This window comes from Cyrtonyx montezumae, unplaced genomic scaffold, assembly GCF_038088225.1.
Source record: "Cyrtonyx montezumae isolate F1298 unplaced genomic scaffold, pur_monq_1.0 scaffold_31, whole genome shotgun sequence".
Taxonomy (NCBI): Eukaryota; Metazoa; Chordata; class Aves; order Galliformes; family Odontophoridae; genus Cyrtonyx; species Cyrtonyx montezumae.
Window position 1 is genome coordinate 2271765 of NW_027072036.1, and position 25238 is coordinate 2297002.

Consider the following 25238-nt stretch of genomic DNA (forward strand, 5'->3'; position numbering starts at 1 on the left):
GTTGGCTTAGAGACGTATCAATCACAGGGCGGTGTCGCTCGGGAGGGCAAGCTGGGGGAAGTATTCCCGAACGCGACTTACGCCGTTTGCGTGCAGCTGAGAACGCTGCGGGTGCCCGGGAGGCCGTGGCGCAGTTAGCGTGGCGCATGCGCGGAGCTGCGCGGGGCGAGCGGCGGCGGGGGGTGCTACTGAGCCCCGGACAGCTGAGGGGGTAAACAGGGCACGGGCCGGGGGGGCACGGCCAGGGCTGCTCCTCAGGGCCCTCCCCCCGCCCGGGACACAGCGCCTGCGGGGCCCCTCGGGCTGCTCCCTGCGTTCGGCCAGGTTCAGCTCTCCCTCAACCCCCGCCCCCCCCTTCCCCTCCCCCTTGCATGGATGGAGCCTCACAACTTGCAGCGCCCGCTAGGCCCGCGCCCGGGAGGCCTGACAGGTAACGGGCCCGGCCCCGCCCCCCTCCCTCAGCGTTATCCGCGACCCCCCCCCCCGACCCCCGGTGCCGCTCTGTCCTGCCGTCAGCCCCCGGCTCCAGGCCTACCCCCGGGCCCCGCCCCCACCCCCTCTGTCCCGCGGCCCCGGCCCGGTCCCCCCTCCCCCCTCGGCGGGCACTGCACCCCTCCCCACTCGCTGTGCGTTTCTGCCCTCACCTCTCTCTCCCCGAGATGGGGAACTTTGTTCTGCCCCACTGCTCTGCCTCCCAAAGGAAGGGGGTGTGGGGCGGCCTTCGTGCCCCTGCTGCTCCCGTTCCCCGTGGGCCTGGCACCGGCTGCTCCTTGTGCTGCCCTGCTCCTTCCCTTCTGTGCTGTGTGTGGCAGGATGGAGGGCAGAGGGCTGCTGTGGGTCTGCCCACCCTGCAGCGCTGCTCAGAGTTTGCCCGACCCGCTCCGGGTCCATCAGGTCTCAGCTCTTACCTGTGCCTCTTGTCTCTGTGTGCGGTGCCATGTGTCCTGGGGAGAGACTACTGCTCCTGGCAGCACCGTCAGCAGGAGCAAAACCTTCTTTGTCACTCGTTGTCTGCTGTCGCTTCCTCTCGTTCCTCTAGGTTTGCTAATAAATCTGTATGCGTGTCTTCTAATTTGACCTGTGACCTCTTGGGAAGTCCAGGTGTAGAGGAAGTAAGTTGTGAGTCTAAAGGAGCCTGCTGGGTCGTGGCATTGCGTTCCAGGTGGTGTCTGAACGCATGAAGCCATTTCTAGATGCTGAAGGGGAGGGTCATAGGAGTCCTCCTTTGGGATGAATCACGTATCCGCAAAGCCTCGCTGTGCACAGAGTGCTGCTTTTTTTTATGACCTTGAGTGCCAAGACTGAAAAACTTGGGTGCATCCAGATCGGAGGCAGGCTGCTCCTGGAGCCTCAGCTTGGTGGGGGTGCTGTGTTGCTGCTGTTTTCAGGAGGGCAGCGATCCTGTGGTTTGAATTTGGTAGCGTAGCGTGTTTGTGTCCACGCGTTACCGCACGCGTGAGTGAGGTGGGGCTGTGCAGGGCGTGCTGTGAGAGGGAACTGTGCCCAAGCAAAGGAACAGCCCCCACAAATAGTGGCTGCGTTGGGACTGTTCAGCAGTAAAGCAGCTGAATTGTTTGCATCGCGAATGTCAACACTTTGTTCCTAGAATTCAAGCAAGAGCCAGCTGGGGAAAGAGGGACAATCTGGTGACTCTGCCCTCCTCACACCTCAGAGCAGTCTTTGAAAGAGCACTTTTCCAGGAGCTGTGAAGTCGCTGTCAGTGTAAATACAGTGGGTCTGGAGGCTGCAGCCTGCACGAGGCCGGGCCTTGTTAATTTTTGACTGCGGATTTTCAAAGCCAAGTGTTGCGAAAGTTTTGGGGTGTTTGGTGGTTGTTTTGTCCTCTGGAGCTTTGTGTGGAGGGTTGGACGAGTTAATTGGTCCTCTCAGTGATTGAGAAAGGGCTGTTGGGTGGATGAGGTGGTGGCTGTAACGGGGTATTCCAGGCGGGTTCGGCACAGTGAGGGTGAGTAAGGTCACCTCTGCCTTGGGATTGGGCACGGAGACACGAATGGAAGGTGGGGGCGAAACGTGCTCCAGCACTTGTCTGATACAGGAACAGTAAAGGTTGTGGTGATCTTAGGTGCAGGAGGGAGAAGCTGCTTGTGTGGTCATCGCTGGTAGCGACAGCACGGATTTATCCTGAATTGTTCCTCAGGCCTCGATCCCCTCTTTTCACGGGCTGTTTGTGCTGGTTGTTGGCTTGTTTTTAATAGTGGGCATAATGCTAGCAAGCTTGCGTTGGCATCTCAGGTGTATTAGATGGTCAGTGCCTGCTGGTAACAGTCTGAAGTCAGTTTTGCATTGGATATGTTATTTTAAACCCTTATTCCACTTTATCAAGCAAAGGGCCATTTCCATCAATGACTTTGCTGACCTTTACCTTTTAAGAACTGAAGCTGGGGTGTGCTGAGACCTGCTGGGCAGTGCTTCTCTGAGCTGCTGCTGGGATGCCCTGCAGCACAGCTGTAATCCCAAGGACACTGGCAGAGATACCAAAGTGAGGAGCATCGCCGTGCTTCAGAATTGGGAATGTGCACAGCTCTGTGGCAGAACTGGCTATCGGAGAGCAGGGGAGTGTGACTTAAGGAGCAGTGGTTTCTGGGCTGTGCTGATGCTCATATCTTCCTCTGAGCACACTGCTCATACAAAGAGTAGACGGGCGGCGTGCTGGTGGCTTTGCTGTGACCTGTTCAGCAGCAGGTGGACTTTGTGGTGCAGGCTGTGTGTTTGCTGTGTGCAGAGCACTGAGGAGCATGACTGGGGCTAAGAGATCTGCTAGGAGTGCTTCCAGGGCTTTGGGAAGTACTTCGGAGGGCTTTGGGTGTTTGTCAGTGGGGAGGTGACTGCCTGCTTTGCTCCTTGCTCTGATGGGTGTGTGGAGATCCATGGAAAAATGAGCTGTGCTTTAAGAGGAGGGTGAGTAGTGAGAGGAGGGACTGCCCAGGCTGCCTGCTCTGATTTAGCAGTGCTAAGACAAATGGAAAGCTTCCAGCAAGGCCGAGGCACTGGGACCTACTGGAATATTGTCCCTCCTGTCTCTTTATGCTGTGCTTTGTGCTGGTGGCTCATTCACCTCTCTGGAAGAAGTTATCTCACCGTCCTCAGTCCTTGGTCACAGGTTCCTGCAGAAGAGCTCTGCAGAAGCGCAGCGTGAGGCCTCTGTGTTTCATGGGTCGTGTGGAGGAGGAGAGGAGCTCAGGTGTGAGATGCTGGGCCTTGCACAGCCAGCAGCCGTGTCCTGTGCTGCAGGGATGGCAGCTCTCTGTCCTGTGGTCTGTAGGAGGAGGAAGCTGTTGTGCCTCCTGGAGGGTTGGTGTGAGGAGGTTGTTGGTGGGTACCCAGGCTGGGAGGAGGGCGGGTGGAGGTCTGCTAGCTGGAAAGGTGCCTGGGGAAACTGGAGGTGAGAGATGGCAGGTAGTGCTCATCTCTGCAGCCTGCCCGGGCATGGAGCTGCTTTTTGAGCTGGCAATCCTCTTCTGCTTCAGAACTTAGCAGGAAAGGGTCTGGAAACCACATCCTGCTGGATGTGTCCAGTAGCACGGCTTGTTCAGCATGGCTGTGGCAAGCTCATCCTCCTTCCAGGAGCTGCTGGGCTCTCCTGATTGCCCGTTGAACCTCTGTGCTGCATGCAGCAGGATCCACCTGCCCTGTGGACAGAGTGCCGTGCTGCAGGTTCTGCCTTGGCTCGGCCTGCATCAGAGAGGGAGCCCTGCTTTTTTGCTGCTGTTGTTTTCCCCTTGTAGGCTTGGTCCCCATGAGCAGGTGGAACAAAACCAATTCTAAGGCTGCGTGGCAAGCTAGAGAGCAGGTATCAAAATCTGACAGCTCAGTCATCCTACTACAAGAATCAGAGTGAAATATTGATGAGGAAGTGCATTCACAGTGGTGCCTCTTGCTATTAAGCCCGAGGATGGAGCAACTATTACTTAACACGGGAATGAATAATGCTAAGGATGCTTAAAACATGAGGTCTCTTCCTGTGTGTGTCACCAGCCTTCCTGGTGCTGCTCGTGGAGCACAGGGAGCGTGGATTAAACACACACGTGATGGCACGCGGGGCAGGCACACGCTAGCTGGAAGTCAGGGGCAGTTTCAGGCAGGCTGGTGGATTCTGGGGGTGTCCCGCATGCAGCAGAAGCTCAGCTTGTTGCAGCATACACAGCAGGGCTTGAATGCAGCCACGAGAGCTGCTCTGCCTTCTTGTGCATTGCATCCAGAGCTCTGAAAATGTGTTCAGGGCCCGCTGTGAGAACAGCCGGCCCTCCCTGCGCTTGGGTGGCGTTCCTTTGCTGTCTGCAGGCTCGGAGATGCTCCTCTGGGGTCGTGTGGGGCCACGTGCCCCTGTTTCCCTGCCGTGTTTGTGGGCCTTTCTGCAGGGCTGTTTGTCCCCACACTTCTGCGAAACGCTCTCGTTTCAGTGAATCAGCATTTCCTCGTTCAGGAGCGTTTTGGCTTGTTCTGCTTGTGGGCGCTGGTTGAAAGAATTCAGAACTCCTGGCTTATGTAGGGCAGCACGGCGTTTGAAATACGTGGGGGTGGTTTTCTTTTTTCACTCTGTCTCCTTTTTTTGTTTTTAAGAGAACTGTAGAAATACCCGAATGGGGCAGTGCGGGGCCTGGGGGTGCACGTGGGGTGGGCAGTGTTGTTTGTCAGTGAGCACTGTGCTGGGTTGGCCTCTCCAAAACCAGGCTGTGGTAATTACTCTGTGATTGGCAAGCGTAGCTAATTACGTGTGGGTTAGTGCGGTACATACGGAGCTCTGCATGTGTGGAAAGCTCGGATCTCTCCCAGGAATGCCATCTGAAGAGATCACCCCTTTTCTATTGCTCGTGTGATGGGGAGTTCTGGGGGCTGTGTCACCTGGTGATTAGGAGCACTCAGATTTGATTGTTTACTATGGGATAGTTACTGTGATCAAATACAGCAAATAAGAGAGGAGAGGTTGCTGGAAATATCAGTGCTTTGTGTGCTCACAGTGTAATAAGAGGAGTGAAACAGGACAAAGGTGGGAGAGGCTGTGAAATGGAGTGCTGGTGTGGGGGCAGAGGGTCTTTGCAGGTGTAGTTGTGTAGCTTTAATAGGTTGGAGTTGTGCTCATTCTGAGTTTTGTGTCCAGCCCAGAAAGGGGGCACCTGAACAGGGTGTCACTCAGTCCTGTGTTGCTTCTGCCCATCCCCGAGTTTCCCCAGGAGCCTGCATACAGAACCTTCAGGCACTGCTGTTCTGGAGGAGGGCAGAGCAGGCAGTGCTCCGCACGGTATACCGCTGTGTATGAGCGACCTGATAGCTTTGCCTGCCTGCCTTTATTCCCCCCCTGTTTTGTCTTGCAGGTAATTAAATGCCCGACGTGTGGATCTTGGCTCTGTTGGCATGCTCGGCTGCACGGCGGCTCTCCCAGTAGCTTCTCTTCGTCCGCCCCATTGTGAGAAGATGGCGAAAGCAAACATTACTCGAGACATCATCCACAGGCAGATCAAGGTGTGTGTGAGCTGGGTGCAGAGCGTGCTGCGAGTCGGCCCTGCCGTGCCTGGGGGAGCACCCGCGTTGCCTTCACCTCTTAAGGGATCTCTGCTCCTTGCATATTGATAAGCTGTATAAGAAGCTTAACAGAACAAATGTACGAGGCCTATCATCCTCCTTAATGAGGCGCTGGGGCAAAGTATGGCATAACAAGGATACAGTTCTCCCTAGAAGGAGCACACCAAACTGGCTCAGCGTCAGCAGGTCAGTTCCTTTAGAGTGCAGCACTGAAGAGAGAGACCTGGCTACTTGTGTTTGGGCAGCACAGAGGCCCCTTAGCTAGCTTCCCTCGTGAGTTTTTTGCCTGCTTCTTTGTGTTCTTTTCGTGTGATCTTGCCTTCAAAGGCATTTTCTGACTGTAGTAAGGCTAATGATCTCTCTCTCTGCCTCCATCTCCCTTGCTTGCTGCCTCTCTTTTTGCTTTAAAGAAGTGTGTTTGCTTCCTTTGTGTAGGAAAAAACTTCAGCTGTGGTCAGATCAGTCATCTGATGGCTGCATTAGTGAAATATCTCCTAACGTGAAAGGACCAGCTACAGCAGACACAATAGGCAATTATTGCTTGGACTGGGAGGCCTTAAAGCATTTGCAGCTTTGCTGGTAATCAGCATTCATGAAAGTGGACTGCGAGTGACTAGAATGAGGCACCAGGAGCTCACCCCCCCAGCCCCCAGTGCAGCGTGGTACCAAACTTTGCATGATGAGCCTGTAATTCAGTCCACACGCAAAGATATGTTTTGCTGCCTAACGAGGAAGGGCTGGTTGTCTGGTCAGAGCGTTAGCTTGGGACTTCTTCACACTGACTGCTCTGTTACACTTTCATGTGTGACCTTGGGAAGGTTGCAAAGTCTGACAGTTCCTTGTAGAAAAAGCAATATCCGACTGCACAGAGCTCACAAAGCTCCTGAGGTTGCAATAGCAAGGTAATTATAACTGCAGCACCTTGCACTGGACCTGGGAGTATTTTGGGAATGCTGTCCTTAAAAATATGTCGAGGGGTTTGAAGTTTGTTGTGGAAGTTAACTACAAAAGCCCATGTGAGTTTGTTTGTTCCCAATATCCTTATACCTATCCCCGTTTTGTTTTTAAATAGCTTTTGGTGAGTGGAGTTCATTATTAACAATGATCTGCAGAGCTGCCACGTATCACAGTCGTTCTTTGTGTCCACCCTAGAGCTGCTAATGTGCTCCTAGCACCACAAGTACAAACTGACATCACTATTGTCATCTGTAGATGGTGATACTAAGGCTTAGGCTGTCTACAGCTGGCTGCAGCATGGCGTGGGGGGGACTGAAGCTGGGTCGGGTGCTGGGAGGGAGGCCTTCCTCATGTCCCACCCAGAATATGACTTGCCTTCCTTTTTCTTCATGCCTGCCTCTGCGGTTGGCCTTCTTTCATTGAAGCCATCTGCTAATGCATCTGTGAACTCTGGGAGATCGCAGGGGAAACAACTGTCCTGCTTTTCTTCACCTTCATTTGTACTGACGCAGTTCTGTGGCAGCTGTTCTCTTCCCAGCAGAGCAGGCCGTGCTGTGGTACTGCAGCTACGTGCTCCTACCCCATTTCTCGTGGAATGAACCATCTCAGATGCTGTCCAGTTGCATTCCCCAGTCCATTTCCAATTGGTGGTGGTGAGCAGTGAGGATCATGTGGAACTGCTGGGATTACAAGGGCTTGACTCAGGTCTCAAAGTGACCTTTAGTGCTTCAGGACAGATCCCGTGCAATGGCATACTTCTCAGCAGCACTAACCCAGCACAGTGGACTCAGGAGTCCATTGGTTTCAAAACTGTTGCCAAAGATGGGCAGTCTCTTTATCTTCCATTTCTGGCATAAAGTTTTCAGCTTTGTCTTGGGGTGGGCACCTTCAGTCCTCATCTCTGTTGCCCAGCTGGAGCCTGACAATTAAACAGACATCGTTTCAAAGCGCTCCATCCAGGAGCGAGGATTACAGACAGGTTGATGCGTGCTGTTCTTGAATCTTTTCTCATGAAGTTGAAAGAAAGAAAGAAAGAAAAATGAATGTTTTGTTTGCTGTATTGAGTGTAACACTCCTTTGCTTCGTGCAGGAGCGGGGTGCGCTGGGCTTTGAGCGCCACTATCATGTCACAGATCCGTTCATTCGACGCCTGGGCCTGGAAGCAGAGCTGCAGGTAGGTGGGCAGCATCAGAGAGCAAATAGAGCTCCTTGTTCCCTTCACTGGAGAAAGCACAGCATGGGAATGTGTGGAATCCTGTCCTGTATGGGAGAGGCATGCTGACTGCCTAGTCCCTTAAACTGTATTAGAACCAGGAATAGCTCTGTAAGATCTTGTGTGAGCTCTCTGCATTGCCTAACACATCTGAAGAGCCTTTAGCTGGTGTGCATCAGCTAACCCCTGCAGCAGTGTGTGGAGTGGGCAACTCTCAACTGATAAGATATTCAGCTCTAATGCTGAAGCATAGCGGTGTCTAAAGAATGGGTTCTTGGATTGCAGCCTGACACAGACCTTAGGATTGTCTTGATCTGGGGGAGGAAAGAATTCTACAGTCTCCCCTTTCAACCACAGCTTCGATATCAAATGCTGCTCAGCTCTCTCTGAGCCTTTCCCGTTGCAGTTGTGAGCTCATTTGGCAGAAGATGTATGATACAGTCTCCCAGCAGCAAGGTGCTTCTAAAAGAGTTATCAAAAGTGCATTTTCCTTGCAATCCCAGAGAACCTGTACGTGTAATTTGTCAGCCTAGCCAAGGGCTGTTGAAGCAAAGTCACCTTTCTGTGCATACAGCAGGATTTCATCAGTAGCCTCTGAGGCTGAACTGCCATTTTATCAACACTACGTTGTTGTTTGTGGTGTCTCATTTTGCCTTTTCTGCTCCAGCTGTAGCGAGTCTGTCTGTTCTGGAGGTGCTCATCTGCCATGTGGGTGTTCTGTAGCAGGGCTGGAACAAAAAGCTGCATGTATGGGAAGAGGTTATGTGATAGAACAGCTCTGAAGTGTGTGTAATTCTGTCTTCCCCTTTTTCACTCAGGGTCACTCTGGGTGTGTCAACTGTCTAGAATGGAATGAGAAAGGAGAGTAAGTACCCAGCTTGTTGTGGGGGATCAACCAACTGACAGCCTAGGTTCTCCCAAGAGTTGGATGTAGGTCGTGTTATCGTAAGCAGCTCCTTCCCATTCCTGGTAAAGTGGGGGAGGGCTCAGACTCCGAGTTTTGAACTGTAGTGGAGATCACACATCAAAGAAGCTGAATTTTGTTAACTATATCTGTACATTATTAGAAGTGTCCCTTCAGTCAGGGAAATGGTCAGACTGAAATGGGGGGATTGAAGGCCGCTGCTCTTCTCTTAAGTGGTATTATGGATTATAATGGATCTCTAGGATTTGCCCAGCTGGTGAGGAGTGACATTTCCCAGCCCCCTTCACTGTGCTGCTAAAGGCCACTGCTGGGAGCAAATGCATCAGGAAAGGAGGCAGAGCGTTTGCCCTTCCTGCACTTTCAGAGCAACACCACGCGTTTCAGCTAAGCAAGTGGAATAAAGAGTATCTGCATGAGAAATAACTGGATGGAAGCAAGAGCCTATATTTCTTGACATGCCTTGTATAAACCCCCAGCCTGCTGTCTGATAGTCTTCAGAGTTATTTACCAGTGGAAATTCCACGTGTTTGTGAGAGATCCAGCTCCAAGGAAATAAAGTTAAATCAGCTGAGGGTGCGGATGTCAGATTCTTTTGCTTCAACAGAAGTTAGATGTATAAGGCAAAGATAGATGTACAAATGCCTTGTAATATTGCTGCCACACCCTGTGCTTAAAAAGACATCTGTGAGTCACTGAGTGAGCTCTGCCTCGGGACTGCTTGGCCACATCCAAAGTCTGGGGATGAATAGCTTGGCTGGAGTTCGGGCGTGCTGCAGGAGCACTTAATGCAGCTGGGCTGATACGTAAATGGAGGTCCTGGGTTTTGTCATTGACCAAACACTCCTGTGGGTTCCTCTGTCACATCTGAACCTGTGGTGTGCCGTGTTGAGATGCCAAACCAACAAGAAAAAAGCCCTGTGCTTCGTTTTCTGTGGGACTGCTATTTGGCTGGTTTAGCTCCCTGAGCAGGCTGCTACATGGGAAGCACAAAGAAAACAGCTGCAAAAAGAGGGAGGAAGAGGGGTTTCTTAGACCTGAATTGACTTAATGACTGCCTGTGCTCAAACCAGCCTTAGGAAATGATCACAGCTCGGAACAGAAGAACACTAAAAGAAGTGTCTTTCTTTTAGCTTGTTGGCCTCTGGCTCGGATGACCAGCACACCATTGTCTGGGATCCTCTGCACCACAAGAAACTCCTTTCTATGCACACAGGACACACTGCAAACATCTTTTCTGTCAAGGTATGAGATAAGGAGGGCTAGATGGGTAAGAGAATGGGCAACTGAAGGAGTAGGAGTAGCTCTTTTAAAGCTGCTGGGAAGCACCATTTTAATGCAAGCAATCCTCTCCCCTGTCCCAATCATTTAATATTTCTGATGTGAGGAAAAATGTCATTACATCTATTACCTGTGCTTCTTAGTTTATGCTCCCAGTTGATGCAGCTCCTGATCTTGGCTCCTTATCTCTGTAAAGGCTGCAGCTAAAGAGGAGCTAAAGATATGTGCTGAAGAAACCATTTTGTGTGTTACTGTCAGTGGGGGCTCTTGAAAGTGCACTGCAGCGTGTGTGGAATATAGTCTGAATGTCACATCTGTCTTCCCCAGTTCCTGCCGCATTCAGGGGATCGGATCCTCATCACGGGAGCTGCAGATTCCAAGGTGCACGTCCACGACCTGACTGTCAAGGAGACCATCCACATGTTTGGAGATCACACCAACAGAGTTAAGCGGATTGCCACAGCTCCCATGTGGCCCAACACCTTCTGGAGCGCAGCAGAAGATGGGCTAATCAGGTACAGAACTCACTCTGCCCTGAAATGAAGTGGGTAATATCCACTGCAGTACGTACTAAGCATAAGTTGAAAGGCAGACGGTCTCTATACCTCGAGCTCAAGCTAATCTCTCCCTTTCCTGAAGCTGCAAGGAGTCATCTTGAAATGTAGATTCATGCAGCTGATGTGTTTTCTTCCTCTGAAAGTGAGGCTAAGAAAAGAACAGCTGTATCAGAGGGAAAGAAGGCAGGCAGATAGCACTGCTGTGGTGATTTGAGCGGCCTTCAGCTGGTCGCCACGGAAAGCTACGCTCCTCTTTCTGCTGCTGCCACGCTCTGGTGACGTGGATTGCCTGACTCTCTCCTCCCTTTGCAGGCAGTATGATCTGCGAGAGAACAGCAAGCGTTCAGAAGTCCTGATAGACCTGACAGAGTACTGTGGGCAGCTGGTGGAGGCCAAGTGCCTCACAGTCAATCCCCAGGATAACAACTACTTAGCAGTAGGGGCAAGTGGACCCTTTGTGCGGCTCTATGACATACGCATGATCCACAACCACAGGTAACAGCGACTGCCTTTGCTGGTCCTTCGTGGCAGACTTGAGTGGTACAGAAATCTGTCCAAGGTGTTGGTGGGAAGGAGGAGATGCAGTGACATGTCACTCACATGTCACTGTGCTGTTCTACTTGGTCTTTTTCATCTAAGCAACTACACGGGGTGGTGTGAGGCAGGGCTGTGGCTGCACAGCCACGCAGGTGTGAGGGCTTGCACTCGTGTGTGAACAGAAAGCGTCAGCAGAGCTCAGGCTTCTGGCATTTGAGCGCTGTGATTGTGAGACTGGTCTTCTTTCTGGCTAGAAAAAGCATGAAGCAGTGTCCTTCAGCTGGAGTGCACACGTTCTGCGACCGGCAGAAGCCTCTCCCGGACGGCGCAGCGCAGTACTACGTGGCAGGTACTGGGACGTGTGCTGGGGTGACTGATGGAGCTTTGGATTAATGCCTGACTTGCGCCCATCACGTGGGAAACCACTGCTTGGAAGAGTGCTTCCCTGATAGAGGGAAGTGCCACGGAATTGTAGATTATTTTGCTTCTGTGCTGTGAATTCTTGCTTATCCCTGGCTTGGCAGTGATGTGTGTTGGTGAGCCGGCCTTCCTCTTTGTCTCACATAAACGTTTTCAGTGTCTTTTTTATTATTGCAAAGTCAAGGACTGGATAACCTGAGGACTCCGGACGTTCCTCTGGAACTGGTCCCAGCAAGGGTGCTGTTTAAACTCTTCTTGGCACACAAGTGGTTTGTCTTCACCCTGCAGCTGAGGAGTCAGAAGTGCATTGGCTGGGCAGTGTAGATGGCATTTCTCTCCAGTGCTCAGTGTCTATGATTTGTACCCAAAATGTCTGTAGGTGGTGGTGGTTGTTTTTTAATATCTTAGACTAACGCATCCAGCAGACCAGTGTTGACAGCCTTGCTTCTGATGAGTCCCACTAGAGGATTTCATAGGTCCCCTGAATTGGTCATGCAACACATCTGCTGTCTGAAGCAAAAGAACCCTTGTGTGAGCTGAATATTTAGGAGCCTCGGTCTGATTGTGCTAAGAGCTGTTATGGAAACCTCATTAGGCAGTCAGAAATGGAGGTGTTGCAGTTGGCCACGAATCGCAGGAGCTAAATCCTTAGTGAGTCCACAAACCAGGATGTGCTGGGTTCTGCAGACTTCAGTTAGCAAGCTGGCTGTAATCTGGTGTTCCCTTTGGGAGATGGAAACAGCCTCACAGAAATAGCATGTTCAGCACGTGAAAAGGCAGCTCCGTACATCCGAGTGCTTGGCTAACTGGTGGAAGGATTCAGCAGGCAGTGGCAGGAAATGGAAGGTCACTTGGTGCACAGCTCTCCTAACAACCTCTTGCAGGAGGACGGGCTGGTGTAGGACAGAGGCAGCAGTTAACTCTAACCCTGTGAACCTCTTCCCTCTGCAGGACACCTTCCAGTGAAGCTTCCAGACTACAACAACCGGCTGAGAGTTCTTGTGGCTACGTACGTCACCTTCAGTCCTGACGGCACTGAGCTCTTGGTCAACATGGGAGGGGAGCAGGTAGGAAGCTGGTGGGAGTTTGGCAGGAGGCTTCACGTACAGTTGTGTTTGTTGGGCTGCCTCTGTTTGTCTTCAGAATGGGTACAGCAGCTTCCCTGTGGGCCGTATCATTGTTTTCTAACCTTTTTGTCTGATGCCTTCAGATTAGATGCCTGGCGTTATTTTTATGCGATCGTTGATTAAACTCACGTGGCACTTTGACCTGGTTTTACAATCCATTCTTCCCTCTCTTGACAACAGAGAAGAATTCTGGAATGGACCTTTCCCAACTTAGAAAAGGAATTCATAACTCATTCCTGAAACATCAGACTGCTTCCGTAGCAGAGTATAGTGAATAAGGACCTTAGAGAGGCAAAGGCCTTCACCTGAGTATTGATTGCTTTAATTTTAAGCACTGGGTGGTGTTCGTGGCTCTTTTGTGTAGTGAGAAGATCCTCCTGACAGCATTAATCAGCTTGGATTAAGCAACAATTTTCCCTATGAGCAGGTTGCTCTGGTTGTCCACTGCAGATCTTTCTCACACTTGTTCTTGCTGTCTTTGAGAGAAAGTGCTGAGTTACACCAGCTGTAGATCCGACATGGGCTGATGTCTCCTATACCACTATTGTTCTTCAATCAGTGCTTCACAAGCCTGCTTGAAATCTTGGCTTCAGCATGGAGAGACCTAGCTGTAGTGGACTGCTTCTTACCTGCCAACACACGTTTGATTTGTGTTAATTAAGTGGTTAAAATATCTTCTTGGAGTTTGAACTTTTTGAGTGGATTGGTTTGTACCTTCTGAGTATCACAAGGCTCCTGTTTCTCAGTGGTGTCCTTTATGAACCCAGTGCTGGAATGCAGCAAGACACTGGTACTGCCATTGTTTTATGTGCATGTCTATAAACAAGATAGAAAATTGAAAACATTACAACACCAGCGTGGAATTATCTAGCTTTGCTTTATTTCTGTCCCTCGAGCATCTGTGTATCACTGACTTCTTGCCATCTTCTCTTTCTTCTTAGGTCTATTTGTTTGATCTCACGTACAAACAGCGGCCATACACTTTCCTCCTCCCAAAGAAATGCCATACTTCAGGGGGTAAGTGTGATGCTGTCACGAATTAAGTGCAAGGCAGAGTGAAACCATGTTCTTGCATGACTCTTTTCAGGGCTCAGCTCCCATCTGGGCAGGCAGGAGGAAAAGGAAGTAGTGCATGGCTGTTGCTGGGCTATTTCTGCATTGCAGCTCATACTCCGAGTTCTAAAACTCTTATCCATAGTGATAAAACTGTGTGAAAACATGTGTCTTGAGGGGAGGAGTGAGCTGTTGAAAACTGTTTGCGTGTGTGAACTGAGGAGAATGCTTAGAGCTGTACCTGAAGGATAAAGCAGACTTGGTGGAGTGATTGAGGTCCTATGCCTTGCCTTTAACTAAGGGGGAAACACTTTGCGTGTAGACAGGCTTTAAAATATTAGTGCTCTTTAATTTTATTTTTTATAAAATGTGGAATGAAGCTTTATCCCTTTAAGCCCCCACCAGGAAGGAGACAGTGCAATCTCTTTCCTGGTCTAAGAATCTGGCCTGGAGTTAGTCTCCCTCCTGCTGGTGAGATATTTGTCAAGTAAATAGCTTTTGGAATCAACTAAGTAAATCCAAGAGCCTTTGTACTCGTGGCCCTGTTTCTTACAGGTCCTGCTCGTGCACAGGTCCTGCAGGCACTGTGCAGTGAATGTCTAGTGCTCCATCCCTGGGGCAGAGGCCGACTCACTCTTATCAGGGAGTGTTCCCTGCTCTTGGAGTTCAGCCTGTGTACTCAGCTCGCCTTGGGCCTTAACCTAGCACTCACACCCTGGTAGCAAATAGATGCCCTGCCTGTTCTTCTGTCCTGAATGCCTGCAGGTGATCTGTGCTGTGCTATCTGGTGAGCTCATGCTTTACATGGCAGGAAGAAGTTTGAACAGGTTTGTAGTGGTACAGTTTCAGCGAATTCTCCACTCTGTGTACAGAAAGTTCAGGCAAGGGCTGTAGGAAGGCAACACCTCTGCTTCGTGTGTGTGCATGTTTCTGCACACTGGGAGCTCTCAGTTGGATGGTGTCCCCAAGTGTCCCAACTTCTGAAGTGGCTGCAGGAGCACTCCCAGCTGCAACACAGGTTACAGTGCCCAAAACTTGAATATTTCCTACAGGAGTGACAAATGCTTCAAAGCTGCAGCTTGAAGCTGCTCCCTGAGCAGTAGGGTGAGGAAAGAAAGAAAGAAAAAGGGTCTGGAGCTCCCTTGCTAGATTTCTCCAGTAGTTCATTCATCCTCTTTGTTTTATTTCCTGTTGAGATCTTGTGGTAAATGTAAGGAGATAAAGCAGACTTCCACACTTCCACGCACACCTATCTTCCAGCCACTTGCAAGTCTGCTCTGGATGATGCTGTGGCATTGGTTCAGATTTGCTGTAAAATAAAACCCCAGAGTTTAAGGGATTACTCTGTGCAGTCCACATTGATGCATAGCACGTTTATTTTCTTTTTTTCTAACCTTTAGAAGTGCAGAATGGAAAAACCTCTACCAATGGAGTGTCGAATGGCATCCACCTCCACAGCAATGGCTTCCGCTTGTCAGAAGGAAGAGCACATGTGAGGTAAGGTGACAGGTCTGCCTAAACGAGAGCCTGTGGCTTTGGTCACGTCCTCTTCCTCCTGTCAGAATGAGGTGCTGCTGAAGGAGGTATGCAGTGCAAACCTGTGTGCTGGGTTGACCTGGTCTCTGTCTTAGGGGCTGTATTTACTCCTGATGTGTGGGCAGTGAATGAGAATCAAATGGGTCTGCAGCATCCTAGCAGAATAACACAGCCTGTCAGAATTTGTCACCTCTTCTGAAGAACTGCAGACAAAACTAAGGAATGACTTTTTGAGCCTGAAAGCAAGGTGTTCTTAGCTGTCCCGACTGACAGGAACTGTGGTCAGATAGGTGGGAGTGGCTGCCAGGCTGAAAGAGCTTTGCTTCCCTTGGCTGTTTTCTTTCGGCACCGATTTGCTGCAACGTGAAGCTGGCAATGGCTTTACAATAACAGCAGTGGTGTCTTCACTCTTGCAGTCTGCACATGAGCTGGGAATAGATGGAGCATTCCTCCTCCTTACTGTGTCCCTGCTGGGTTTTTTTTGCCCCTTCAGAGGAAACTTTGTTGGGATGAAGCAGAGGCAGACATGCAGCATGCCTTGCTGACTGCTTTTCCTCCAGCAGTTGAGATGTGGTTAAAAGTCAAGAGACATTCACTTGATACCATATATGGATTGTCTAGGTTCTACCAAAGTCACTTTGCTTTCAGCTTGCTTCCTCTAGATGGCCCCTCCACTACGGCTGCAGAGATGCTCATTTTGGTTTGCTGAGCATGAGCCTTGTGCAGCCCCGTGAACTCAGATGCTTTGGTTTCCTTCTGAATTTGCAATCTGTTACACATTGCTGAAGGAAGTTTGGGTATGTGTATGTATATATATGAAGCAGTGAAAGCAAAGATGTGTCTGTGAAGAATGAAGAATGAGACACTTGAAATACCCACAGTTCAATTTCGAGTGTATATGAAATAAAACTGGAAAACTGTCAAATGAGGGCCAGAAAGAAACCTCTCTCCTAAATTCAGGTTGTTCAGGTGCAGAGGGGCTCTGAAACTTCTGGTGTGAGGTCATGCTTGCTGGCACCTGCTAAGCTAGACCAAAACACTGCAGATATTTAACTGGGCTGGAGTGTTAGCAAGTGAGACTTATCTGCATGACTTTCCTCCTTTCTCTTCAGTCCCCAGGTGGAGTTGCCTCCATACCTGGAGAGGATCAAGCAGCAAGCCAACGAGGCCTTTGCTTGCCAGCTGTGGACCCAGGCCATCCAGCTGTACAGCAAAGCAGTTCAGAAAGCCCCCAACAATGCCATGCTGTATGGAAACAGAGCTGCTGCCTACATGAAGCGCAAGTGGTGAGTAAGCAGAGCTCTGTGGGACGTGGAGCTCAGCACTGCAGGCAGTGCTGCTGTCTGGCTTCCAAGGGCCACAGAAGCTGTGCTGTCTGCTGGGAAGCACCGTGCTTCCTTATGTGTTGGGATGCTGGGTTAAGTGCACTGCTTCTGGCATAGAACAAGGGGGAGTGTACAGCTGGACAAATGGTGGCTGCAGGTACTGTGCAGGTAAGCACACCTGGTAGCAGCTCGTCATTTTGCCCCGTGGTGTGCTGTTCTGTTCCTTTTCTGTTTAAAAGGAAACTGAAAATCCACTTCTGAAGGACATCATGGATGTCTCGCAGGGCGTTGGTGTTTCCTTTGGTGGCTCTAGTTCTGTGTTAGAGTATGTGTGTGAACATGCTCTCAGCATGTTTGAGGCAGTGGTTGCTGTGCTTTGTTATCGTGTGCCGTGATAGAAGATTGCTGTAGGCCTGCCTGCAGTTGCTGTGGTTGCTGCTTGACCCAGGTGACGGGTGCTGGGGGCACTAGTGGTGGTTCCCGTGTTACCTCAGCTAAAGCTGGAAGCAGACCTCCGTGAGGGATTGGGCAAGGTGGCAACCGGTGCCTCAGAGTCTGGGAGGTTATAAAATACATGGTTAGCCTCTGCAGTGGCTAATTCTGACCAGTAGCCAGAGCTGCATCTGCAAGGTACAGCTGAGTTATTTTAATATCTGTCCCCTTGAGCAGAGTAAGACTGAGCAGTGTGGCTCACTATTAACGTACTTAAAATAACCGAGGTCCGTTTGCTTTGCGAGGAGGAAGTCCCTGGTATGAACTTCCCCATCTTGCCAAGATGAAGAGCAGCCAGCAGTTGTGGTGGCTGTTCTGCAGTAGCAGAGATTTGGGATGTGCCTCAAAAAGACCTCCGTGTTCTTGGGGAGAGCAACAATAGGTTGGGATTAAGGGATGAAAGACAGCAGTGGAGTGCTGATCTCAGTGAATGACATTTTTCTTATGGGCATCATTTTTCCCCAAGTACGTTGGCAGATCTGAACCTTTCTGTGTGTCAGCCTGCACTCGCTGCAGTTTTCAGTAGCGGGATGATGTGAAAATGTATTCACAAAGGGTTTCTGTGGTGTGCAGTGATTAGAATGTAAATGGTGCTGAGCTGATACCTTCTCAGGTGCTTTTCTGCTAGGAACAGCTGCTAGTGAATGGCAGAGGAAGGCTGGGGTGTCACTGAGGGGGAGAGTGAAGCAGTTGGACTGTGACCCACACTGAACCACCCCAAATCTCTGCGGTGTCCTTCGTGTGTGGGGCAGGAACAGCTGTAGGCCACGCTGCAGGTCACTGCAGGTCTTGCTTTTATCTCGTTCTGCGGAGCAGAGAGGTGCAGGAACAGGAAGCTCTGACTTGCTAACCTCCCCTTGCTCACCTTCCTTAAGATGCTCTGCATACTCTGCAGCACTTCCAAGACTCTCCAGCTGCATCACTCTCCAGATTGCTTTCAGCAGTTTGTTGGGATGCCTGCGCCTGGTAGTTCAGTTTGAGGGGTTCTTGGGGGTGGTGAAGCAGTTAATGGCCCCACTGGCTCTGAAAACGTGAATACCCATCTGTCATTGCAGTGTGTAACCATGACCTCTGTGTTAGAATAAAAGCAGTGTGGTGCTGTGCATTAGGCTCCCGGCGTCACACACAGTACTGCAAAGGGAGATGCAGGCCTCAAGAACTTTTTTTCTGCTCTGCTGCAGATTTTATGGACCAAAGGCACTCCACCTTTGGTGCTGTACGTGTAATTGTTGGCCGGTACTCACCTGGGTAGCTCAGCCTTTATTAATCTGAATTGAGAACCAGCATGCAAGGCTTGTCACATCTGCCCTGCTTCCAGAGCACAAGCAGAGGTGCTCGTCTGTGCAGTTTTGGGAAACCAAGCAAGTCACCACTAACAGTAAATAGGACATAAAAACGTTACAGCACCTCTGTTACAACGTGCAGCGGTGCTTATTTCCCATCCCTCAAGTTTTGTGGGGTTTTTTTCCCCATAACAGTGGGAAAAGACTGCTGCTTTAGACACCGATCCAGCAGGTCTGTGAAGCATGGTGGCTCTTTAGTTCCTTCCCAAGGACTGCGAGTGGCTGTGGGCAGGAAAGCATGCTGCCACGCTGAGCGTCCACAAAGGGGCACACGTGAGCTGCCGTGCTCCAAGCAGCCCCGCTCGCCTTGCAGGAGAGACCTTGCCTCTGCTTGGCCAGAGGGCTTGTGCATCCTCCATCTTCAAAGGACTTCCCTAAATGTGTTGTATCAGTGAGCTCTGTTCTGCCGGATTTAAAATGGCAGGTCAAGGCTTGCCAGGCTCCCTGCGTGGTCACCGTGCAGAGCTGCCTGTGTACGTGTGGAGGTGTGGTCACAAAGCTGGCCCCGGTCAGATGGTGCCCCTGGGACACAGCACATGCCATTAACTGTGAGCTTGTGGTGCTTGTGCCTGCAGAGAGCGCTGGAAACAGCAAGCTTTGGAGTGAAGCAAGGGCTGGGAGATGGCAGTGGAGGACATATGCTGATTCTGCCTGAGCTATCTAATCCACCCTTCCCTTTTCTTCAGGGATGGGGACCACTACGATGCTTTAAGGGACTGCCTGAAGGCCATATCCTTGAATCCGTGCCACCTGAAGGCCCATTTCCGTCTTGCTCGCTGTCTCTTTGAGCTCAAGTACGTGGCAGAAGCACTGGAGTGTCTGGATGACTTTAAAGGGAAGTTCCCAGAGCAAGCACACAGCAGTGCCTGCGATGCACTGGACAGAGATATCAACGCAGCCCTCTTCTCCAAAAGTGATAACGGTGAGTGCTGCTGTTCCGTGGGGTTCTTCAGGGTTACCGTAAAATCCAGTGAACTGAGGAGGAGTTTTCTTCACCTGCCTCTATGCAGTAAAGCTCCAACTTCTGAGAGATTGTTACTGTGCACAAGAACTGCCTGTCTTTCCCTTGCACCAGGTCCTGGTTTGTTCTTGAGCAGGGGCACGCTACACGGTAGTCCTTTGTGTCTAGGAGGTGATGTGGAAGGAAGCCTGTGCTCTAAGCCCTTCTCCCTGATGAGAATGCCGAGCTGTTCCAGGATGCTTTCTGTTGTGCAGAACGTGTTCCTCCCCCCAAATTGTGATAAGGGAAATCTGTTCTTCTTCCAGCTGAGGACAAGAAAGGGGGTGGCCCCATCCGGCTGCGAGCCACGGGCCGCAAGGATTCCATCTCAGAGGATGAGATGGTGCTGAGGGAGCGCAGCTACGACTACAAATTCCGATACTGCGGCCACTGTAACACTACTACAGACATCAAAGAGGCCAATTTCTTTGGCAGGTATGTTGGCAGGGTGTGATAGGGATGCAGGAGTGTATAAGCAGCAGCAGAATGTTCTCGTCCATCAGGTAAAGCCTAGGCCTGGGTGACTGTTGGTAAAGTGGTGCTGGCCCTGGTTTGCAGGGCTGGCGAAGATGATGAGCTCTCATCCTTGTGTGGCTGCACGACTGATGGGTACAGTAGCAGATCCACAGAGGACTCAGTTGGGTTAGCATTTGAGGAAAGCCATTTTAGGATTGTTAATGTGAATCCTTGGTCTGGAGGGAGCCAACGCAGGGAACTTTGTGGATCCATAGGCAGCAGGGTAGCAGCCTACTGATTATAGAAGCTGACTGGGATTCTCGTGTCTGCTAGAGTCCAGCTTTGGCTCTGAGCTGTGATCTCCAGTCTCTGCTCCTTCTGCCCTAGCAATGCACAGTACATAGTCAGTGGGTCAGATGATGGCTCCTTCTTCATCTGGGAGAAAGAAACCACCAACCTCGTTAGAGTGCTGCAGGGAGACGAGTCGATTGTCAACTGTCTCCAGCCTCATCCCAGTTACTGCTTCCTGGCCACCAGTGGCATTGACCCGGTTGTACGGCTGTGGAATCCCCGTCCGGAGGTAAGAGCAGTAGGAAGAGACTTTTGTGGTGACATGAGGAGCACCACGGACCCGTCTGTTCTCCTGGGATCTCTTGGTGGCTGCAGCAGCTGTAGCAGCCCCTCTTCGGTCCCATCCCTGCCTTGCTGAGTTCTCTCCCTTCCTGTCCTGCAGAGTGAAACCCTCAATGGCCGCGTGGTGGTGGACATGGAAGGAGCTTCCCAAGCTAACCAGAGACGAATGAATGCGGACCCGCTGGAGGTGATGTTGCTGAACATGGGGTACCGGATTACAGGACTGACCAGTGGTGGGGCTGGAGGCTCAGATGATGAAGACAGCTCAGAGGGGCAAGTCCAGTGCCGGCCCAGCTAAAACAGAACTGCCTCTCCTTCCTCTAATTGTTTGGCTGAAAGGGAACCTAGTTTCCTTGGTCCTGAACTTTCTCTGATGAATGACTGCACTGTATCGCACTATGCACAGAGTAGGACAAACTGGCAGGGGCAGGAGTCTCCTTAAACCATTACCACCACCTCCTCCTTCTCCCGTCACGCTACTGAGCAGCATGGCAGTGCAGTCTGGGGTTTGCCTTTAGTGGAACGTAGTCCCAGCAGGGATCTTTGAGTTGTCTGTAAGCAGTGTAAGCTGGTGACTTCCTCCAGAGCTGATACAGAGCAGTGCTGCCTGCATTCGTGCATTTGCAGAAGGGATGTTAAATTCCTGAATAAAACGCAAACCTAGGGCAGGGGTCGTGGAGTGAATTTACTGCAGTGTTCTTGCTCTTGAAAGCCCAGCTCTGCTCTTATGCTGCCAGCCTGCCTCGAGGCCCCTGCTTTAGGGTTGTTGGCCATGAAACACCTGTTTCGTCCCACGATGTCTGCCTGCTGGCTTCCATCTCTGCCATGTTGCCATCATATGTTGTATTGAGGACTGGATGCTTCCCGTCTCGTCCCTGCGCGTCCGTCTTAGTTGATGAACCAGCAAGGGCAGCTTGGTGGGGCAGGATGTGCTTGCCCAGCTCTGATACTTTCTTCTGTGGTCTGCGAACCTGTGGAGAAAGGGGGCAGTGATGGGAGCAGGTCTGATCAGAGGCCCAGGACTTGCACAGCTAAAGCTGCTGAGGAAAGGGGCTGGAAACAGCACTATTCCAGAGCTTCTCTCTCTTGCCCAAAACGCGTGTAGCTGTATTCCCCTTCTACTCTCCTTGCCACTAGTGTTGGAGCTGAGAACGTTGCCACCACGTACATGTTGTGACCAACGTTTTGAGCTTTTAGACAGCAGTGTTTTTATGCAGTTGGCCGCTCTGTCTTGGCCCAGGTGGGCCTGCTCTGCCTCGCTGGTGTAACATCTGATGGATGAGTGGTCCTCTCAGGAACCCTCCTTCCTCTTCCCATTCTCCAAGCACTGGCTCTGGCTGCAAGGCCAGGAGTACACCCAGAAATGCAGCACTGTACTTCCGTTCCTCACCCTCTCATGTAACATGCAGCTCTGTTTTCCTCTCTTGCAGCTGCCAAACACTAAACATCAAATAGATCTTAGACAGCTGTGCTACAACCGAATCTGAAGAGGTTGTTTTTTTCTAGGACTATCAACTAAGACCAAAGAGCCCCTGGAGATCTTAACTGCTCTGCGCTGTCTTGTGTCTCTTACTGCTGAAGGTCTGAACATCATGCTAGCCTTGGTCCCAGGGGTGAGGCGTGTGTCTGGGAGTACGTGAGCATGTATGTATGCTGCATCAGGGCTGTTCTTCCATGTGGTGCAATCCCTGGTCTTCCTGTTGCTGTGGAAGGATGAGAGGCCTCCCTTCCCTCCTCGGGCTGCTTCTGGCAGCTGGGCGTTGATGAGAGAGACTGCACGCTGCTGACTGATCAAGGTAACTGGCTTTTTCTCCCTTCCAGAACAGTCTTTATGAGATGAGTGACCCTTGTGCAGGAGGGAAGGCAGTCACAGTCTCGTCGCTGGCAGCATCTCTCAAAGGATGCTTGCTGTTCCCTGCAGAGAGGGTCCCTCCCGCTCTCTCTTTGCCGTGGCAGTGAAGCAAACTGGGATCTGATCTCTGCCCTCAGACAGAGGTGTCCGTCTGCTCTGTCACGTGTGGCTGAAGCCGAGCCTTAGCAAGCCCCGGTCTTGTGGGAGCATGCCCCTTGCCACCAGGAAACAGCCTGCCTTGTGCTCTGCTGGGCTGGGATGGCAGACTCCTGCTTTTTGGCTCAGTCGGGCTCATCCTCCATCTTCTCTTGCTGAAGCAGAGCTCTCCAGGGATGGACGGTCACTGCCACGTGGCTGCTGAGGGCACAGTGTTTGCCACGCAGTCCCAGTGCAGTAGATGCAATTCTTGCTCAGTTTACCTGTTTGGCTGTGTGCGTGGCTCCCACCCCAGGCGTACCCCAGCACTCAGTGCTTTTCAAAACACAGAGGCAGCAGAAAATTCTTCACACTTGAGTGTCTTTTTGATGTGCTCTGGCCTTTTCTTTTTCGCTTAAGTCTTTCCTACTCCATGCATCCTCCCCCACCCCATCCAACTTTTTTTCCCCGGCTTTCGGTAGGCAGCATCTACAGGCTTGACTTTTAAACAGAGACTGAGATGGGAAGCTCTGAGGAGGACAGACCCGTCCCTCCCTGTTCACCTTTTGCTGTGGCAGCTATTTTTCGTTGTTTTTACCTTTGTGAGACAGTGCAGCTCTTTTTACCTGCCAGTTGCAGTGTGAGAGCTATAAGATTCCCTGCCTCTGCAGTGGATTGCTTTTTCTTAATGGCTGCTTTGATTAAAAAGATAAATAATAATGGGAGAGAAGGGGAGAGAAAAATCTTTCTGCCTCCAGCCCCTTTTCCCCTCGTTGCAGGCAGATCGCCTGCTTTGTCGCTTGTTAATGAGGAATCTGTATTTATTGGTGAAGGAAAAAACATGCTGGGGAAGTAGGGAGAAGATGTTGCTTTATTGACCTCTGCTGTTTACTTCAACCCCCTCTTCGGGAAAGCTTCTTCCTGCTCTTTCTGGTTAACTCTTTCTAGCCTGGGATATACAGGGATGCCTCCTTTATTTTTGTATCCTAGCAGTGGACTCTCCGTGAGGAGACTCCAGGATCCTCTTAGTGTTGCAATGACCATTATTTGTAGCCTTTTCGAGTACTAAAGATGATCATCTCGTGAACTTTGCCCCTGCAGTTGTAGAGGTAACACACAAGCCTTACTGCCCTCATTAGAAGGAGCAGAAAACTTGTTTCTCTGGTCCCTGGAAGAGAAAGGGTTAAGCAATTAAACAATTCTTTGTTCTAGTTCTTTCTTGGTGTGGTTTTGTTGGGGGGTTGTTCTGGCTTTGTTCCACCTTTCTGCTCTGTGGAGGTGGACAGGGGTGGGCGGAGGGTGGCCTGGTCGGGCTGGATGCTGTCTGTTCTGCTGGAGGAGTCGGGTTGGGAAGGGGGCTGGGAGCCTGAGGTGTGTGCAGTGCTGCTGTTGGCTCGTGCAGGTGAGGGGACACTGCGTGTGCTCCCCCCGGTGCTTCCCTGCCCTCCCAGCCTAGTGCTGGGCCTCGAGTTAAAACCAGCCTGCAGTTTTCGGATCCCACCTGAACTCTTCTCTTAGAAATTCCTGTTGGATGCTTTTCAGCTGAAGGGCCTTTTCAGGCCTTCAAACCCCGCCTGATAAAAGTGATGGCTTTAAAAGATGGCTGTGCTCTAACGAAGCAGCGTGCACCCGCAGCTGGAATTGGCAATCAGCTAATTAGGTCAGCTCGTGGCCTGAGTGGTTGGACAAAGAGGGAGCGTGGCAGGGGAAGCCATGGTTGAACTGTGGGTGGAAATGGCAAGGAGGACCCAGAAAATGGATTTTATTTGTAACCTGAGTAAGAGGATTGGGTTGGAGGGGGAGCGGAGCGGCGGCCCCGCGATGAGCTCACTCTTCTGCTGTAACTGTTTGCAGTGCCAGGAACAGATCTGCAAAGGGCTCAAGATGGCTCCTGCCCCTGAGCAAAATGGGAGCAGCTCAGGGAGCTGCCTGCTGCTGCAGCGGGGAGTTAAGCCCTCTGTGTGCTGTGCTCCTCGTGGCTCGTTGGGGCCTCGTTGCTGCAGGAGATGAGAGTGACGGGCACCCCCTGCGGGGCAGGCAGGGAGCACAGGTGAGCTTTCTTGTGGAGAAATGGCTGTGAGCCGCACTCGGCTCTGAGAGCTCCTCCACCCCGTGTCCCTGAGAAGCTGCTGGCTTTCCCTTTAAACATAAAAGTTGCCCTGCGGACTGGCTGCATCTGTTGGAGAGGGAGAGAGAAGGAAAATGGAGCTTTCCGGTGACAGGGAGGGCAGAAAAGACCCGGAGGTTAAAGCTGAGGGGTGAGGTGGCTTAGAGGTGTGCTTCTGGGGTGGGTGGCTGAACCTGCACGTGTTCTTGCGCTGGTGAGCAGCACCATCATCAATACAGATGAGAGCGACGTTTCTGGTTCACGCTGAGTGATTAGAGGCTGTCAAATTGCAGCAGGCACAGACCACAGGAGAGGAGCAACAGCAACGCCAAGCAGCCCACCCCAGCATCACCTCCGGGGCGGGGGAAGGACGCCTCGGTGTCCTCCATCAGCCCGTGCCTCGGTGACATTTTAAATGGGCTCCTGCACGCGGTGTTGCCTGCTGCTGCTGTGGTTGTCAATGTCAGAAGGGGGAGGGGATCTCTTCCTTGAGTGGTTTGGTCCTGGCAGTCCCTGCAATGTTTGAGCTGTCACAACAGGGAAGGTTCCCAAGGAAGCCGCTTGCTGAACGAGAGCTGGCTGGGTGCCTGCTCCTCTCAGGCTCAGAGATGAGCCGGGGTAGAAAGGGGACGTGACCCAAGTGCTGCCAGGCTGAGCTGCAGCAGTGATGGCACGCAGTGGGGCAAGCCCAGGGTGCTGTGGGGTCCGGGCTCCTCCTCCTGTGCTCCCGGGGACACTCTGTGCCTCCGGG

At 51.5% G+C, this 25238-nt stretch overlaps 1 protein-coding gene across 2 annotated transcripts; it reads left to right on the forward strand.

Annotated features, from left to right (window-relative positions):
* WDTC1 (WD and tetratricopeptide repeats 1) lies at nucleotides 1-23591 on the forward strand. 2 transcript variants are annotated; one of them, XM_065744425.1, is made up of 17 exons: nucleotides 1-430; nucleotides 1040-1112; nucleotides 5334-5481; nucleotides 7589-7672; nucleotides 8530-8576; nucleotides 9767-9878; nucleotides 10242-10429; nucleotides 10784-10966; nucleotides 11263-11357; nucleotides 12380-12495; nucleotides 13497-13572; nucleotides 15009-15105; nucleotides 16257-16430; nucleotides 18991-19226; nucleotides 19571-19739; nucleotides 20148-20340; nucleotides 20494-23591. In XM_065744425.1, exons 3-17 carry the CDS (start codon nucleotides 5374-5376, stop codon nucleotides 20689-20691), a joined length of 2076 nt encoding a protein of 691 aa, XP_065600497.1. In that variant the 5' UTR covers nucleotides 1-430; nucleotides 1040-1112; nucleotides 5334-5373; the 3' UTR covers nucleotides 20692-23591. The 2 variants fall into 2 exon arrangements, with proteins under 2 accessions (XP_065600497.1, XP_065600496.1); XM_065744424.1 differs by lacking the exon at nucleotides 1040-1112.
* Nucleotides 23592-25238: the final 1647 nt, after the last annotated feature.

What these genes read in the sequence shown, in the direction of transcription:
- WDTC1 (XM_065744425.1), top strand. Translation starts at nt 5,374, where the DNA reads ATGCTCGGCTGCACGGCGGCTCTCCCAGTAGCTTCTCTTCGTCCGCCC. An exon ending in CGCATGATCCACAACCACAG is followed by an intron (nt 10,967 to 11,262) that starts GTAACAGCGACT and finishes CTTTCTGGCTAG; the next exon opens with AAAAAGCATGAAGCAGTGTC. An exon ending in CTTCTCCAAAAGTGATAACG is followed by an intron (nt 19,227 to 19,570) that starts GTGAGTGCTGCT and finishes TTCTTCTTCCAG; the next exon opens with CTGAGGACAAGAAAGGGGGT.